This window comes from Perca fluviatilis, chromosome 3 (genome assembly GCF_010015445.1).
Source record: "Perca fluviatilis chromosome 3, GENO_Pfluv_1.0, whole genome shotgun sequence".
NCBI lineage: Eukaryota > Metazoa > Chordata > Actinopteri > Perciformes > Percidae > Perca > Perca fluviatilis.
The window spans coordinates 45,141,618-45,160,261 of record NC_053114.1 but is presented as its reverse complement, the minus strand read 5'-3'; the positions used below and the strand labels follow the sequence as shown (position 1 = coordinate 45,160,261).

General features: G+C 43.4%; 1 protein-coding gene across 5 annotated transcripts in view; it reads right to left on the bottom strand.

Annotated features, from left to right (window-relative positions):
* The window catches only part of cngb1a (cyclic nucleotide gated channel subunit beta 1a), a 77,777-nt gene that overhangs the window by 19,062 nt on the left and 40,071 nt on the right, over positions 1 to 18,644 (bottom strand). Inside the window, exons 17-27 of one of the 5 annotated variants that reach the window (XM_039795308.1) lie at positions 17,839 to 17,994; positions 17,392 to 17,433; positions 16,516 to 16,632; positions 12,300 to 12,314; positions 10,649 to 10,820; positions 8,615 to 8,692; positions 8,149 to 8,179; positions 3,815 to 3,971; positions 2,567 to 2,638; positions 1,440 to 1,588; positions 870 to 1,121 (exon numbers count right to left, since the gene is read on the bottom strand). In XM_039795308.1, the coding sequence (XP_039651242.1) occupies positions 870 to 1,121; positions 1,440 to 1,588; positions 2,567 to 2,638; positions 3,815 to 3,971; positions 8,149 to 8,179; positions 8,615 to 8,692; positions 10,649 to 10,820; positions 12,300 to 12,314; positions 16,516 to 16,632; positions 17,392 to 17,433; positions 17,839 to 17,994 (1,241 nt within the window). The remainder of the gene's footprint in view (positions 1 to 869; positions 1,122 to 1,439; positions 1,589 to 2,566; positions 2,639 to 3,814; positions 3,972 to 8,148; positions 8,180 to 8,614; positions 8,693 to 10,648; positions 10,821 to 12,299; positions 12,315 to 16,515; positions 16,633 to 17,391; positions 17,434 to 17,838; positions 17,995 to 18,644) is intronic. The other 4 variants (XM_039795310.1, XM_039795309.1, XM_039795311.1 and 1 more) reach the window with 4 other exon arrangements.

Genomic DNA, 18,644 nt, shown 5'->3' with positions numbered 1-18,644 from the left:
CGACCGAAACACAGAAAACCCAGACCCGGTGTCACTATCCGATGTGAGTTGAGTGCAGATGTGAGTTGCGCATGCGTCACTTTGTGAAAATGACCAGATTTCACGCGAATCTGTTTTGCTGTTAGCCACAGAATAATGAGATAGGTACATTACATTGCAGTTATTTATTATTTAGCGCAAGGCATCACATTTTCACGGCATGATGATGTCAGTTCTAGAATAGAGGCTGAAGTAGTCTACAAAAACCTGCTAACAAGAGACTTCTGTAATGTCTGAAGTAGCCAACAAGAACCTGCAAACAAGAGACTTCTGTAATGTCTGAAGTAGCCTACAAGAACCTGCTAACGAGAGACTTCTGCAATGTCTGAAGTAGTCTACAAGAACCTGCAAACGAGAGACTTCTGTAATGTCTGAAGTAGTCTACAAGAACCTGCTAATGAGAGACTTTTGTAATGTCTGAAGTAGCCGACAAGAACCTGCTAATGAGAGACTTCTGTAATGTCAATACAATAAAAATGGACCTACATAACGAAGTTCGTTCACTGCTGGCTACAAGTTAGCAATCAAACACAACAAAGGTTTACACTTGAATGCCGTTTTGAGCTAACGTTAGCAATCAAACAATCATAGATAACTACAATGTTTGCTGGCTCGGGATCCCTTTGGCGTTATTCCGTAAACCATTTAAATCTGAGCATGCACAACTCACATCTGCACTCGACTCACATCGGGTAGTGACACCCAGAAACACTAAAAACTGCACGGTTGAGGAGAAGACAACCGAAGGGTTAAATGTTGTCATCTTTAATTCAGTTGAACACTTCTCTGTTGCGTTCAAACGGCGTGTTGAGATGAATATGAAGGCTCACCGGTGAAAGGGTCGATGCTGGAGGGGAAGCGGTACTCCACGATGGCTCGGAGCCAGTCGGGCATCGGGGGAAGTTTGGGCAGTTTGGGCAGTCTGGGAATTACGACTGGACGTCCCAAAATTTCAAAGGGGAGCATGAGTTCCTTCTCTTCCTCCTCTTCTTCTTCTTTTTCTCCTTCTTCTGCTGCAGGCGCGTCATCCTTCTTCTCTTCTGGAGGAGGAGGAGGAGGTGGAGGTGGAGCCTTGCTCGGGGCTGCAGAGATCAGACAGAAGTTATATGATTATGTTGTATCGGATATTAAGGGTTAGGATTCAACACAGATTTTTTTATGCTTATAGAGACAGAGTGCATTTAATTCCCGCCCCCACTGGAGGTTAAAACAACTCTCTGCTCTCCACTGGAGAACCCAGAACTTAAGTATTTAAAGCTGTTTTTTTTTATTTTGCAATTTTTGCCAGGTCTGACAAGTGTGCCATTTTTTGAGAGTTTTCGAGCATCCCAAGTCCCTAAAAAATGTGATTGCAATACATTTATTTCTGATCCCGATTCTGAAAGAAAGTCAGAACTTACAGGCTGAAGGACTTTCTTCCTCAGACTCGTCCGGGTCCACCAGTCGGTCTCTCCGCAGCTCTAATCGGCCTTTAAACAGCTGGACAAGCTCGCTCAGACGCTCCTGGATCGCCGCGCTGCCGACGCTGGCTGCAGACAGAGGACGCATCCTGTAGGACGGCAGACAGCGGGACAGTGAACATGGAGGCCGGAGGGGACTGAGGTGGCAGACAAAAGGCTGCGTTCCCATCCACAGTGTACTGTACATACTTTAGTTTAGTTTATTTATTTATTCACAGTACCACTTCAAACATTACAATAATACAGTTGGGGTACAAGATCAATTGAGTAGAGTGAATGGGTCCCCCAAAGAAGCTAGAAAAGCTTATAGATGGGGGCCCATGATTCATGAAGGGGGTAGTGGTACAGACTATAGAATTACATGCACGCAAAAAGTGCACCAGTACATGCTGGTACAACATTTCATACACATACAATCATACACATACATCCTAGTAGTCCATGAAAGAACAGTTTTATATTAGATATAGGTTAATAAGAAATGTTTTTTTAGTTGTCTTTGGAAGTTGGAGATAGAGGGCAACACCTTGAGGCCATCATCAATCCTGTAAAAAGTAATCCACATAAACAGTTCTCCCAACTCCCTGCTCCCTGTTTAGGGAAGGTTGGTTAAAGGAACTTCTCTTGACGCAATTCAAATCAGACAATCAGAAAACTGTCACTAAAGCTACATTTACATTGCTGCGTTTTGATTTAAAAAGGAATATCTTCTGCTACGTTCCCCCTCTCATCCCCCCTGCTCTGGTGTTTCCCCCTCTCATTCCCCCTGCTCTGGTGTTTTCCCCTCTCATTCCCCCTGCTCTGGCGTGTCCGAGCCCCTAAACCGGAGACATTAGGAAACCCTTCTGACCCGTTTTGGTTGGTAATGGGTTGTGTTTCAGTCTCAACGGCTTTAAACGGAGACCTTTGGCAACACCAACACTGACGCCAACGTTTCTCCTCCTGATTGGGTCTTATCGGTCAAGACATCTCGTTCTCTGAGACTAAAGCTACTAACGTTATCATGGCAACTACCAGCACTGGGCGGAAGTGGAAGTGTCAAAGTGTTTGTGTGCAGTTTCTCTCACTCGCTGTCTGTAGTCTGCAGGTTTGCCTGACTGGACCAGGTCTTCAGATTATCTGCTTCCTCGTCTGCAGCTCTGAGGGGACACAGGAAGACACAAGGACATCAAGACAGAGCCAAAAGTGGGCTGCAACGGTTATTTTCATTGTGGATTAATGTGTGGATTATTTCCTGGATGAATCGATTAGTTGTTCAGTCAACGATAAGTCCATTGCCTGAAAACTAATCACAAACTATTTGATAATTAAGTAATTTTTCATGCAGAAACGTTCTGTTTTATATCATATTAAACTGAACATCTTTGGATTTGTTAGAAATTATGTAAGCATTTTAGCATGTTAGCATGAGTTAGCATGTAAGCAATATTATAAGCATGTTAGCAGATGTGAGGACCAGGCAGTCAGTGTGAAGGCGCTGACACACCAAGCCGATTTATCTTAGAAAATGGATCACCTGATTTATTTTTTCTCACTGGCCTCTCAGGGCTTCCGTAGTTTTCTTACAGCTAACACAAGACATTTTATATTGCTGAGTATAGACCTTTTTCACGGCAGACATGTTGACATGTCATAGTAGGAACAGCACAGGTGTATTCAAAACCATTACTGATGGCTGCATTCCACTTAGGAGAGACCCTGGTATTAAACCATTACTGATGGCTGCATTCCACTTAGGAGAGACCCTGGTATTAAACCATTACTGATGGCTGCATTCCACTTAGAAGAGACCCTGGTATTAAACCATTACTGATGGCTGCATTCCACTTAGGAGAGGTCCTGGTATTAAACCATTACTGATGGCTGCATTCCACTTAGGAGAGACCCTGGTATTAAACCATTACTGATGGCTGCATTCCACTTAGGAGAGGTCCTGGTATTAAACCATTAATGATGGCTGCATTCCACTTAGGAGAGGTCCTGGTATTAAACCATTACTGATGGCTGCATTCCACTTAGGAGAGACCCTGGTATTAAACCATTACTGATGGCTGCATTCCACTTAGGAGAGGTCCTGGTATTAAACCATTAATGATGGCTGCATTCCACTTAGGAGAGGCCCTGGTATTAAACCATTACTGATGGCTGCATTCCACTTAGGAGAGGTCCTGGTATTGTTCATGCTGACTCACTGAAATATCTTACTGGGACACTTGATGGAACTGAGCCATTGTTAAGGTTATCAATTTCAGCTGTGCTTTTCCTACTATGACAAGTCAACATGTCTGCTGTGAAAAAGAGTCCATTGACGTTACCTGAGCTTTGACAGCTGGACTGTCAGATGGCTGCACTCTGGTTCTGTGCTGGTGATAATTCTGGGAATGTTCACGGCTTGTTTTTGTTGCCCCACGTCCCGATCCACATCCTCCACCTTCAGCACCGGAGCTTCACCCAAACCTCGTCCACAACTCCCTGAGGGAAAGAGCAGAACATATGTCGGGCTGCAGGAAAACATCTTGCTTCACCTGACATAAGGGAGGCAGACAGACACGCTAGCCAAGCCTAGCACGGAACACAAATCCACTTCCTGTAAAATCAGAGCTGGAAAGAGTATACAAATATTAAGTACTTAAGTAAAAGTACTATTACTTTGATGATGCTTTAATTAAAGGTCCAGTGTATGGGAATTTCTCCCATCTAGCGTTGAGATCATATATCAATCAACTCTCTCGCACTACGCAGTTCACAGTATGTATTACAGCTACGGTAGCCTTCACAGTTCAAAAAGCCGGTCTATTGCTCTTTCCAATCTCCTTTTTCTTTTTCAGGGCCAAGAAGAAGACTCCTGTTCCTGAAATTTGGATTTTGAATACATGTGGTCCTCCATGTTTCCTTAATTAAACTTGCCGGGGCCGGGAAGCTACGATACCCGTTAGCAGCAGCTGGCAGTTTATCATGTGACAGCGAAAACGCGAAAGGTGGAGCAGTATATCCTGTATGTCCCTTACACACACACACACACACACACACACACACACACACACACACACACACACACACACACACACACACACAAACACACACACACACACACACACACACACACACACACACACACACACACACGGAGCAGTATGTCCTGTATGTCCCTTACCAACTAACGTATTTCAAGATGGAGCATGAATATGGAGTGTCTACCCCAGTTTATGCAAGCACAAATGTAAAATTTCCAGCCAACAGGAATACTTGGAGTTGATGGTGGAGGTAAATATTCATGTATAGAGGACAAGTTGGTGAACGGGCAACACAGATTTTGATAATGGACAACTAAACAAGTTACACACTGGACCTTTAATATCTTATTTATAATTGTTTAATTAAGGGCACAAAGCCCCTTTTAGAATTTAGATACAAAACGTTAGAGACCTTTTGTTATTTACTTTCTAACTCAGTAAGGGATGTGATTTAAAATGTAGCAAAGTACACTACTTCAAACAGAACAGACTTAAAGCTACATTGTGTAAGAATTTGTCCCATCTAGCGGTGAAATTGTATATGACAACCAACTGAATATTACTTTCTAGCCCTTCCTCCTACGGTGGCCGAACCCAAAATGATCTCTTAGTATCTCCATCGGTTACACGCAGCTGTTCTAGCCACTCCAATATTAACTTTGGTCTTGTTACTTTGCCTGTCGCGTTGTCGTTTTAATTCTCTTTTTCACTTCCCTGGCGAGTAATCTCCCCCTGGCATTCGTCACGGTGCCACTGAGGGTAAGAGGGCGAAATGCGGAGGTATGTCCCTCTTTGGCTAATGTATTATAAAGATGGAGGTATGTCCCTCTTTGGCTAATGTATTATAAAGATGGAGGTATGTTCCTCTTTGGCTAATGTATTTTAAAGATGGAGGTATGTCCCTCTTTGTCTAATGTATTATAAAGATGGAGGTATGTCCCTCTTTGGCTAATGTATTATAAAGATGGAGGTATGTCCCTCTTTGAGTAATGTATTTTAAAGATGGAGGCGCTACATGGCGGCCGTCATTCGAGTGAGTCGCTCGTATGTATTCTGAATGATTCTGAATGGCAGATTCTACGTTTACAAGAATACTTTGATAGTTGGTGGAAGTAATTACACATGAATGAGCACATATTTGTGAAAGAACAAAGTTTTTTGCTAAGAATCAACTCAAAACATTACACAATGTAGCTTTAAGTAAGGTAAAATTACAGATTATAAAAACTACTTTAAAAAGTAAACGTGCACAAAAAATTGCTCAATTACAGTAACGTGAATAATTGTAATTTGTTAACATCCACTTCCTGTAAGATCACCTGCAGCGTGGTTAGCTGGCAGCTCGTGGCAAAGCAGGGCAGAGCCGCAGTGCATGATGGGAGTGATGATGGGGAGGATGTGGGATGTCACAGATAATACAGAAAAGGGTTTGTTTTGGCACTTAAATGTTTCGATCTACACATAAAAATTAGGTGTCTATAAGGTTTATCTAAGGGTCTGCTAGAGGAGGGCAGGGTTAAGGCTGCTGAGGATGCTGGGAGTTGGAGTTAAGGCTTCTGAAGCGGCTGACGATGCTCGCGTAGCAGCGTCGCGCATGGTTGGGGAGCTGTGAAAGCTCCTGGGTCAGCTGGGCAAGCTCTGGTGGAGGGTTCGGCATGGTCGGCATGGACGGCATGGACAGCTGGGTTGGCATGGTTGGCATGGACGGCATGGACAGCTGGGTTGGCATGGTTGGCATGGACGGCATGGACAGCTGGGTTGGCATGGTTGGCATGGACGGCATGGACAGCTGGGTTGGCATGGATGGCATGGACGGCATGGACAGCTTGGACAGCTGGGTCGGCATGGATGGCATGGACTGCATGGACGGCATGGACAGCTTGGACAGGGGGGTTGGCATGGACAGCTTGGTGGGAGGGTTAAGGTTATGGTCATGCATCAACTTCGTGCAGCTCTCCAGACAATCAGCAGCGTGCGGGATTCGAAGCAGAAAGGTCTTTATTGGAGAACAAACGTCGGGAACTGGACGGAGAAAAAGTCAGAGTCAAAGACCAGAAGGGAACTGTGAAACTCTGAAAAATAGAAACTTGAGCTACATTTACATTGCTACATTTTGGTTTAAAAACAAACATTTGCTACGTTTCCCCCTCTCATTCCCCCTGCTCTGGTGTTTCCCCCTCTCATTCCCCCTGCTCTTGCGTTTCCCCCCCTCATTCCCCCTGCTCTGGTGTTTCCCCCCTCATTCCCCCTTCTCTGGTGTTTCCTCCTCTCATTCCCCATGGTCTGGCATTTCCCCCTCTCATTCCCCCTGCTCTGGTGTTTCCCCTCTCATTCCCCCTGCTCTGGCGTGTCCGAGCCCCTAAACCGGAGACATTTGGAAACACTTCTGACCCGTTTTGGTTGGTAATGCGGGGTTTTGTTGCAGTCTCAACGTCGCCAACAGAGACCTTTGGCAACACCGAAACTGATGCCAACGTTGCTCCTCCTGATTGGGTCTTATCGGTCACAGCGTCTCATTCTCTGAGACTTAAAGCTACTAACGTTATCATGGTAACTACCAGCAGTGGGCAGAGTCTCCACGCTGCCTCCTGTTTATGCCCAGTATACCAGAATGTTGATGAGATATGAGGTTTGGGCGTGTTAGTTTAAACAGAGATTAGTTCTTCTACTGGATCTAAAAACTCAAACGCTTAAAAACCAAAACTTAGCGATGTAAATGAAGCCTCAGTTCTAAAAGATGAGAATAACCAGAAAGTGAAGATCTAGCTAAGTAGTTTAATATTTTCTGTTATCATTCAACTAGTGATGGCCAAATGAAGCCATTTTCTTTAATAGCTGAGCCCACAAGATGTGGGTTCTCGCAAGGAGGTAAGCGAGCGTCCACAACATGTACAGTACCTCCTATGGAGCCATTTTGATGCTAACAAGCCATCACTTGCTGTTAGCATTCCATTGACTCCCATTAATTTTGGCGTCACTTTGACAGCAAATAACTTTACATCTGAAGCGTTTAAAGACTTTATTTGTCAATTGTTTATTTCTAAAGAAACACAACAATGCATAAAAGGCTCCATTACCTTGTATCTCACGTTATGGCTCCGTAGCAGACGTTTTTCTAAAAATAGGCTAACGATTGTGTCATGACCACGGGACTTTCTGTCGCACAGTAGAGGAATTACCGTATAGTACAGGAGAAGCTCACAGGCAGTTTGGACTTCCATTAGCTGTTTAAGTTTAATTACTAATGTTAACTAGCATGTTAGTGATCAGTAATTAGCCTGTACCTATGTTATCTCCTTACATATACCTACGCTCTCCGTCTCTGTAAGATTGGGAATGATTGAGATTTCTCTCGGCACAGCTACCAGAAGACTTCACACTTTCAGACAGGTTGCTCACGTCACATCTACGTCTTCAAGCTCAGTTGGAGGCTGCTCAGTAACGCTCAGCCAGCACCGGAAAAGTGCTTCTAATTCACTTCACTGGTCTCCGTGGAAGTCTACGGCATCGCTTTGTCCATTAATCTGACTGTCTATGGGTTCTCGCTGCCAGGTGACTCTCTATTTTGCGCCACTGTTGCTCTCGTGAATGTACAAGTATAGTATGTACACAAATTAAAGGTTTTCTGCTCTCACCTCCACATCCACCTTCTTCTTCTGCATTGGCCTGAGAGATAAAGAAGAAAGAGAGTTTAACAACGAAATGTTCTGCACACGTAATCATAAATAAACAAAATATAACTACATTTAAATTTATATGCCAGACCTTAAACAAACGCTCTATTATTAAGCATCACACTTCATTCTAATCAAATGGTCTTGTTGTTCATTCATTGCTCATATTACATAGCCATATTTATTTAGCTCTTATAACACTGCAATATATTTCTTGTCCTGCCTATGCACAATCTGTCTATACTTGTATATCACATTGCACTTTTCTGCTTTTTTTGCACTTCTGGTTAGACGCAAACTGCAGTTTGTTGTCTTTGTACTTGTACTCTTCACAATGACAATAAAGTTGAATCTAATCTAATCTTAATAAGTGGAAGACGTTTGCTCAGTTCTCATTGCTTCTTCCTATAATTTCTAATTCACTCACCTCTCCACTTTCTACATGCAGTTCCTGATTCCTGTCTGTCACCTGTTGGGGTGGTGGCTCCTGCTGAACATGCACAACCTGCACATAAAAATACTTTGATGAATGTGTTGAGTAAAGAAGCACAGTGGTGAACTGACTGCCCTCTTTTTAAATAACACGTAACAAATAACAGCAATTCAAAATGTCTATGGCTAACTTGAAGTGATAGATATTTCAACATGATCTCACTAGGAATATTTGTACCACAATGTCAGCTTAAAGGAGACTGTCCTCCCATAGGTCCTTTGTTCAAGCAGCAATTTCGACTTTTAACTAAGTGGTAGTTATGGTGCCTAAACCTAACCAAACTGCGACCGTTTCACGACGTGTTTAAAATGTTGCGTTCTCTGATTTAGATATGAGTATGAAAAACGCCCCTGTGGGTCGTATTAGAGGAGAGAAACAAACAACCGATACCATCGTATGGTTTGGAGGACTGGTTGGCCTGGAAAGATGCACCAGATGTCCCTCCTCTGACTATCTCCGCTATCAGGGCTTAGCAAAACTGTTATGTTGTCAATGTCAATGCCTGTGACCATCAACGACGATATTAGGGATGATATATCCAACCCATTCTCACTCCAAACTCATAAAATACGGACATTTTGGACAGTGGCTGTCAGCGTCTGAAGTGATGAAAAAAAAGCGCCCTTCAGCGTTTTTGTATTATGTACCGGGGAGAGCAGCAGCTACACAAGGTTTAGAGAGTAGTACGTGAGGGGGGGAATTCTGCTAAGGGAGGTTATTTGGGGGGGTGGACGGGTCAAACACAGGACTTTCACCCAGAAGACCAGGGTTTGTGTCCCGTGTGTTTCCTAAAGTCTCTTTCTTCTTTAACCGTCCCGTTATTCCCGCATGTCACGGACCTTTTCCTTAAAGTGATGGTTTGGAGTAATTCACCCTAGGGTCTAACATTGGGAGAGTTAGCGTAGAGTAGCGTTATCAGCTGAATAGCTTAGCGCAGGGGCTAATGGACCCAGGTTTGTATCTCGTAAGTTACCCCACTAATAATGCCCGAAATGATACCAAACGTCTACAAGTAGTACAAATAGGTTATGCTCTCATAAAACGATGGATTGGAAAGTTTGTAAGTACACCAGAAGTTTATGTAAATAACACTTGCCTGCTGGCTTCTGCTCTCTGCTGTTGTTGTTGCTGTTAAGACGAGTGCTGGAGGACATCTACAAATTACCAACCCCGAAAAGAGATGCAACAAAAATATTTATTAATTTAACTTTTTTTTAAAGTAAGTGCTGTAGTATAACTAGCAGGAGACAAGTAATAATTGAGGTAAGTTTGGAGACATTACCTTATTTAATCATTAAATTAATAAGTATTTTTGTTGTATCTCTTTTCGGTGTAGTAATTTGTAGACGGCCCTAAGCACTCGTCTAACTGCTGGTAGCAGCAACAGCAACAGAGAGCAGAAGAGAGCAGGCAAGTGTTCATAAACTTCTGGTGTACTTACGAACTTTCCAATCTATCGTTTTATGAGAGCATAACCTTTTGTACTACTTGTAGATGTTTGGTATCATTTCGGGCATTATTAGTGGGGTAACTTACGAGATACAAACGTGGGTTCATTAGCCCCTGCGCTAAGCTATTCAGCTGATAACGTTACTCTAGCTAACTCTCCCAATGTTCGACCCAGGTGAAAAAAGCTTCTGGGGGGGTGTTTGGCTCGAGATCATGGTGCAAAGGACCCTAGGGTGAATTACTCCGAACCATCACTTTAACATAACTGCGTCAAAAGGGACGCCAATAGTCCCGGCCAAGCGTGTTTAGTTAAAGCACATAATATGACTCTAAAGGAGACTTTTAGCGTCAATAACAACGACAAAGGCACCTGACCAAGCGTCCGTATTTTACGAAATGGGAGTGAGAATGTGTTGATATGTCATATGTCAGAAAATAAAGACCACCCTCCAGCTAATCAGAATACAGGAGGCTCTATGGAAGCTCATGGTGTAAATGTTACGCTGCTGGATGTTTCACCTGATGTGAACCTGTGGTGGTGGTGGCTACTGGAGCTTGTGACTGTGGTTGTTGGGTGATCGTTTGGGAGACCGGACTGTCCAGGTCTCTCCTGTCCGATGGTGGCTCCGCATCCATCGATAAGGCAGTGCTGTTGGTATTCTCTTCAGCCGGACAGATGTCCACCAGACTCCTGGGGAAGAAGGGTGAGTGGTTATGAATGACAGACAGGCAGAATACACCTCCTGAAAAAGCTGTAAAACTGACCCTTCCACCGTTGTCCTTGGGGTTCGTGCAACAGGTGGAGGTGGAGAACTAACACGATTAGCCTTCCTGTAAAACTGTTGAGGTGTGTTCAAATACAGTGCAGATAAAGCAACATTTAGAGGAGGTGCAAATGCATACAAAGTGAACAAAAAGATGAAGACGGATGGGAAGAATGCAGATTTGCCGCAGGATGTGCAAAATGTACAAATATACGAAACTTAGTTTGCTGTGAATCTGTGATGTTCAGTACATATTTTTGGGTTAACCCATTTGCCTTGTTGGCTTCTTCAGTTTCTGATTTCCTCCATTTCTGAGAATGCCTTTTTTACAACCTCTAAATGCTAAATGGTGGCTCAAGAAAGATTCTGAGGGACTGATATCAACAAAGAAAATTAAGAACTTCACCCACGTCGTACACCACCCATCCAACCATGAATGTCTATGACTCTACACAACATTTTATGGCACAGTTCCCACTGGGCATACCGATCACCATATGTAGGTATTGTAGGAACAACCAACTGAAAAAATGTTGGAAATAAAAGTTCAAAAGTGGCCATGGAACAGGATTTGCCCAAACATTTTTGCTGCTTGTTGATGTGTGAATGTTTATCCGATGAGCAGGTTGTGCCTTGTATGGTAGCTTTGGCTACCAGTGTATGAATGTGTGTGTGTGAATGTTGGTGCGCCATTTAAGGCGCTGACATACCAACCCGATTATCGGTCTGGCGAGGTTGGTGACCCGAGTCTGTTTGGTGTGTTCCATGCCATCGTCAGTCGGAGGAGCTGTCGGCCTTCATTTGGGCCGATTTGACTGGTTGAATTAGCCAGTGGCCAGTCGGACTCAATGACCAATTACCGGAAATGATGAGCGGGATGAGCGTGACGAACGCCTCCCAAAATCTGACGAAAATCTTTTAAACTGACCTTTGTCGATCTGAAATGAAGACAGATTCAGCAACTGCACGGCCTCACTTAAAATGTTTTCAGAAACATGTTTCAGTGAACTATTTTCGTAAAATACGAGATCGTATTCCCAACGAAACGCCATTATGGTCGGCTTTGAAATTCGGGAGCAGCAAGACCTACGTGAAGCGTTTGTCAAATAAGCTGCTGGTTTTAATTTTTTGGGCGACAATACAGATTAGCGCCGCCTGCTGTTATGGAGACGTATTACGTCTTGCAAATGCGCAGAAGGTACGCTCAAGTCGGCGTCTCTTTGATGTGTTCTGAGGAACTTTTTTGACCAACTCGGGGAGACTGATCAGTCCGACTGCCTTTTCTGCAGACAGTCGGCAGTCAGGTTGGTGTGTCAGAGCCTTTAAATGGTTGCTAAGACTAGATAAGCGTCATATAAATGCAGTCCATTTAAGCTCTTATACTGACTGTAAAATTCATAACCTACCTTTTGAGGTCTGCCCTGATTAGTAGAAGAAAAGTTGACAAAAAGCAACACAAAACAAATTTAACCAGAAGGAGACACTGTGGAAAGAGGCAAACATGCAGCATAGGGCACACTGGGCATAAAGAAACTATTTAGAACCAAAGTCCCGCCCTAGTTCCTAGCTAACCTAGAGCAAAGAAAGCTAAGATAAGATAAATGGAAAACTCAACTGGCCAGTACAATTTGAACAGCTTGTCATTTCAACAAAGATATAACAACAATAATTTAGTTAGAATATAACAAACAAATGTTACATTAGCTTTGATAGGTGTTTGAGACCCATGTTGAATAACGGCAACTAACGGACACTCAGCTATTTTGTGGTACCAGAGGATGATATGTGAGCCAATGGGCTAAACCCATTTATCTTAAGGTTAAGCTTCTTTTTTTATCCAATGGAAGAAGTGCCTGTAAAGGTTCTCAGTCATTTGGGTCATAGTTATCCAAGGAAGGTGTTGTTGTAAGAGGATCTAACAAACAAAGAGGTATCCATCTTGACAACGGCCCACAGAGGTTAAAGGTGCAGTAGGTAAGTCTAACTTTCTGTCATATTTGCTGAAACTGACCCTATGTTCCAGTAGAACTACATGAAGCAGGTAATAAAAAAAAACAAATCCAGGTCCTCTGGCGCCACCTACAGCCTGGAGTGCGATTTGCAAAAATCCACCACTCCCTGTTCAGATGCACCAATCAGGGCCAGGGGGGGTGTCTAACTGTTCCGATGCACCAATCTGGGCCAGGGGGGGTGTCTAACTTTTCAGATGCACCAATCAGGGCCAGGAGGGGTGTCTAACTGTGTATCAATCACTGCTCATGCACACGCATTCATTATCTCTTGTGGGGGGAGGGTCTTAAGAGACTGTTTTGGGCTTTAGCAGAAAGGGGGGAGGGACTGAGAAGTTGTCGATGTTCAAATTTTTTGGCTAAGTCCTGGATCTTCACAATCCTACCTACAGCACCTTTAAATTGCTGTGTTTCCCTACCGTTTAGTCACAACTGAAAAAGTATTTCAGATGACAGACAAAATGTGTTCGAGCAGCTTTAACCAAGTACAGATGACCTTCCTTTTTGACCTTCCTTGGATACAAATGTAAGAAGTCCTTCTATCCATTTCTGCCACTTACCGGTTCTGGGTTGCAGTGGCAATAGGCTAAACAAGGTAGCCCGGGCATCCTTCTCCTTGGCCACATCCATCCCTGCTACAGCTTCATTCTCTGGTCAAATTGGTTATGTAATCCCTCCAGTGTGTTTAGGGTCTGCCCTTGGGTCCCCTGCTAGTTGGACATGACTGATATACCTCCACAGGGAGATCATGTAAGCATCCTGATTATGCACGAACCACTTTAACAAGGTCCTTTCAATGCAATCCTTGATTTCATTCCTTCTGTCACTACCCAGAGATCATAACCACAGGTGAGTGTTGGAACACAGATCGACCAATACATTAAAAACTTAACCTTCAGGCTTAGCTTCATTTCTACACCCTGAAAGCATGAGGCAGTTACAAAACTTGGAGGAAGGCTTGGCCACCTTTTTGAGAAACATCAATGAGGCAGCCAAAAAAGTCAGCAGTGGCAAGGGGCCCAGGGTCGATGAGATTCAACCTGAAATTATATAGGCTCCACAAATTGTTGGTCTGCCTTGGTTGATATACCTGTTCAATATGACATAGAGGTCATGGACAGTGACTGTGTGCTGGTATACCATACAAACCACATTGGTTTGATAAGTCCTTAAAGGCAACTTGAAGGTCTGCAATGCCTCTGTCAGGAAAGTTTATTCTAGGGATGCTAGTCACATGACACGCCCTTGGTGCAACCTGGACACATCATCAGTGATAGACCTAGGGTCCTCAGGTGTTTCAGGGCTCATCATCATACACCCTCGCCCGGGCAACCCAGCCAGGGGTGATCATGCCCTGCCTTGTGTCCAGGTAGCTTACTTCGCCGCTTGTCACCCCTTTTAATCCAGAGTCAATGGGAAACCTTTTCAGCTGCTTCCAAGATGTTTTTGATGGATCTTCTTATGCAGTGCACAGATCCCAGTCCCAGGAGCCGTTGTCGAGATCAACAGCCTTCCTCCTCAGCCTCCGACACAGACAACCTTCTAACCAATTCCAGACTGGTTGTAAAACAATGGAACATTTTCAAAGATAGTGAAGGAGTCATGAGAGTTTACTCCTCCAACCTACATTTGTTTTGTGGAACTGGAGAAGGTCTATGAACCCAGGATGACTTGGAGAGGTACTGCAGGAGTATGGCGTGCAGGGCCCTCTGTCCACTGTCCATCTTTGCCAAAGTAGTAAATCATCCCAATTCTCTTAGTGATTTTCATGGACAGAATCTCTAGGTGCAGCCAAGAAATGGAGAATCCCATTTTGACAGACACCTTTTATTAAGAACTAGGGCTGGAAATCGCCCAAAATTCCCTGAATCTTTTGATTCCAACTCACAAGGTCCCGACTCAATTACATTTCCGATTCGGTATCAATTAGGTTAGGGGAATTTCAGTTACAAAACCAATTTAGTTTGTATATACATAAAATATTCTCAGAGAACTTCTGCATCAAATGGATAAGGAAGGAAGAAGCACTGTCAAATTGTTTTATAATGTACTAGGTTAATGTTTACATTAAGAACTGAGCCAAAGGTTGCCTAGGTAGTTCACCTTGTGGACTGCGCGTCCATGTATAGAGGTGTACTCCTCGTTGCAGTGGCCGTGGGTTCGACTCCGACCTGCGGCCCTTTGCTGCATGTCATTCCCCCTCTTTCTCTCCCCCTTCATGTCTTATATAGCTGTCCTATACAAATAGAGGCCTGAAATGCCCAGAAAATAAAACTGAGCCCAAAAAGGTTTGTTTAAAGGACGTTTTACTAAACGTGACTAACATCTACAATCATTTGCAAGGCATATATTAAAAGACCAATTTCATAATTTTATCAATCAATATCAGATTACACAAACAATTGATTTAAATTGGAGAATAGATTATTTTAACCAAGCCCTATTAATTACAGATTCTAGCCTGGAACAGGGGCAGGACTTCAGCTCACTCTAAATAGCCATAAGAAGTAAAAAAGCTAGCTACATTTGATCTTACCAAAGGCCAAGCTCTTAGTGCAAGCTTATACACTGGAAGCAACCCATACCAAAATATAATGACATCTTAGAGTTTCTTACAGAACTCCACAAGAGAATGACTTAAAGATGCACTATGAGTTCCTGCATGACGTCACTTCTGTTGACGTTCAAAGTAAATTCCAAACAAAACAGAGCAAGCTTGCCCCTTCCCCCATGTTTCCGTAACTGTCATGACTAACGCCGCCTTCACACTGGCAGTTGAAATCAGCTCCGTAATACGCAATATGCCCCCAGCGGACGCTGTACTACACCGTTGAAAAGCTTTGGAAGCGACTCACAAAAATGGCGGAGAGAATAGAACGACTGATAAGTGTCTGAATGTACGATTCTCTCTGACCTCTCTTATACAGATAGAAACAGAAAGGCTGCTGCATGGAGAGAAGCTGCCCAGGACGTTGACATGTCACATCGGTTAAATGTGATATAGCGGTATAATGTCAATAGTTTGATGTCTGTTGCTAGCTAACCAATTAGCAGGTTTGTTTATCATTACCATAGCAACGCTAACAACAGTTACATTTTTTGAATGCATCCGGATGACCAACTGACACGATTTTTTTCGCACCACACTCGTTCGGACCCATTCGCATGCGGTCTGCGAATCTCCAGAGGAAATTAATGACTTCCGGTCGTTTCAAAGCCATGTCGGAGCCGATTTCAACTGCCAGTGTGAAGGCGGCATAACTGACTAACTGTCACTAACCCCCAACCATCTTGTCGGTGATTGGCTGAAACATGGTTTGTTGTATTTTGGTTTGTTACGACCCCTGTGTTGTCTCCCGAGACCGGGCTTTTTCACAGTGTGTTCAGGGGGCAGGCAGCTAGCAGATCAGGGAGAGATGCCTACAATTTGAGAAAAAAATGAAATTGTGCTGAAACCATGCAGGAACTCATAGTGCACCTTTAATATATTTATATGAAATATATGTATTGGTGATGGTCTAAAGATAAATCGGGTTCCAAATCAAAGAGGTATGGGAGCATCCCTCCGTCTTATTGCAGGGGCAAACCTTAATCTAACTATTGCCGAGCTTACTGATTGAGTTCTTTCTTTTCCTCAACAGTGGCTTTGTTATTTTCCTCTGTTACTTTATTTTCCTCAGGACTCCTACTGTCTGTGCTGTCTTCACTCTCCTCCTGCAGGTTCTGCAACCTAAACGGTGAGCAGCAAGTGACAAAACAAGATGGAGAGACCCTGTCAGACAGTTCAGAAAGGAATTCATTGCTAAACGGAGCAGCATCCGATTCAAGCCAAGAGCAGCAGAGCTTGAGATTAGAGCTTTTGTAAAACAACAGTGTATGGAGGTTCAACCCTTCACTTTGCAGCAGATGGTGCAGAAAGTTCATAATAAAGTACATTCAGTGTTACCCTATAATTCCACCAGGCGCAACTCTGTTAAAAAACAGACCTGGCGCGTATTTATAGCGAAGCCTAGAGGAGAGACTATTTTGGGATGTGCTGCGTCACGGCTAGTGGAATAACAAGCTCTTGAGTCTTGAGTGGCCGCGATTGCTGAACACAAAATGCGCCTGGTGGAATCTAGGGGCTCATTTGAACCTTTTGGAGATCAGGAGAGGCTGTCTAAATTAGTTCCAGACTTTTGTTCCAGACTAAATTAAAAACATTATAGGACATTATAGGACATTATAGGATTATAGGCCCCGCCTCACGCTACCAGAATGCATTACGCGGCTGTTTACAGAGACAATGAATGGGAAGCGTGGAAATTATGCTTGCCGGTGGACACGTACCATAACCAATCAGCTGCGAGTGATGCATCTGATCTGCCCATGACTTTTTTTGTCGACAGAGAAGTTGCAGTAGCAGTAGCTATTAGCAGTTAATTCAACATAGCAGTGCATGTGGGATAGCAGCAGATTGGTGGTTTGTGTTTCATGAAGATAGACTTACTCTGCGTCATCCTCGTTTTCCTCCTCTGGGATGTTGGACAGTCTGTTGTGAACAAACAGCAGGAGAGAGTCTCAGGTCAGTGTTTTGGATGTCTTCAAGTGTATTTGGACTGCAAGTATCATGTGTCTTAAAAACCGATTCCATCTCAGATTTTATTCAAAGAGAAAAGATTTCAGGCAATGTTATGAGATCCTTCAACTTGTTCACATGGACGTTTTTTGTCAGTGTTTTTTTGGCATTAGTTTCTTTCTTTTTTTAAATCTTCTGTCTCTTTTTATACATTTTTATAGGGACTTTTAGAAGCTCATTTATATTTATTCATTCACTTTTGCACTGATAGGACTGCCTTCAATTGTGTTGTACAATGACAATAAAGACTATTGTACTCTTTTGACTGGACAGAATGTGTCTAAATTTCTACGTGTTGTGTTTATTTGTGTGACTTACTGCTCGATGGACTCTGGCAGCGTTTCTGTGATGATCTTAGCCAAATGCTCCACCTCCAGCTGTCGCGCTGCCTCCTCCGCTGCCTTCCTGGCCATCTCCTCTGCGTTGCGGGCTGCCTCCAGATGATCCTGCTGCAGTCTGTACAACAGGGAAGAGCTACTCTCCATAATTCAAGGAAATTACACTTTTAAATAAAGTCTAATAATATGTCTGCACAAAAGAAGGACAAAAAACTGGTCTGCAAGTGTCCATAAGTGCTGAACATTTTATGACCAGTGACATTGTGACAGTGACATTTTCTTCCTTTAGGCCAGTGCAAACCAAAGATTTGTGACAAGACTAGTTTAAACTTTCAGCTAGTTGCAACCTGTCGGTCTTCAACACTTGACAGTGTATCATCTGCATAGCAACGGCTCTTTGTACTCCGTTCCAACTTCCAACTTTTAAGGCTTTTTTGTAGCTGGAAATATCATTTGTAGCATCTTAAAATATGAATTTCGATAACGTTAGTGAAACTTGCTACAGTGGCATTTCTAGTGATGAATCTGTGAAAATGTTTTATTTCTTTGATTAACTGCTTTGTTCTAACGCCACTCCCTCTCTTCAGTCACTCTCTAGCTCACTCCACCACATACTGTGCTCGCGGGCGCTCGTTGAGCCTCCATCTTAAACTCTGCCATTTCCATAAAATGACAGTTTGCACCATAGATTGGATGGATGGATTGTGGATAATTTTATTTCTGCAGTTCGCAGCTGATTTGACCAGCTGACTTCTCTATTGGCTGTTGAAACAGGAGATGTCTCTT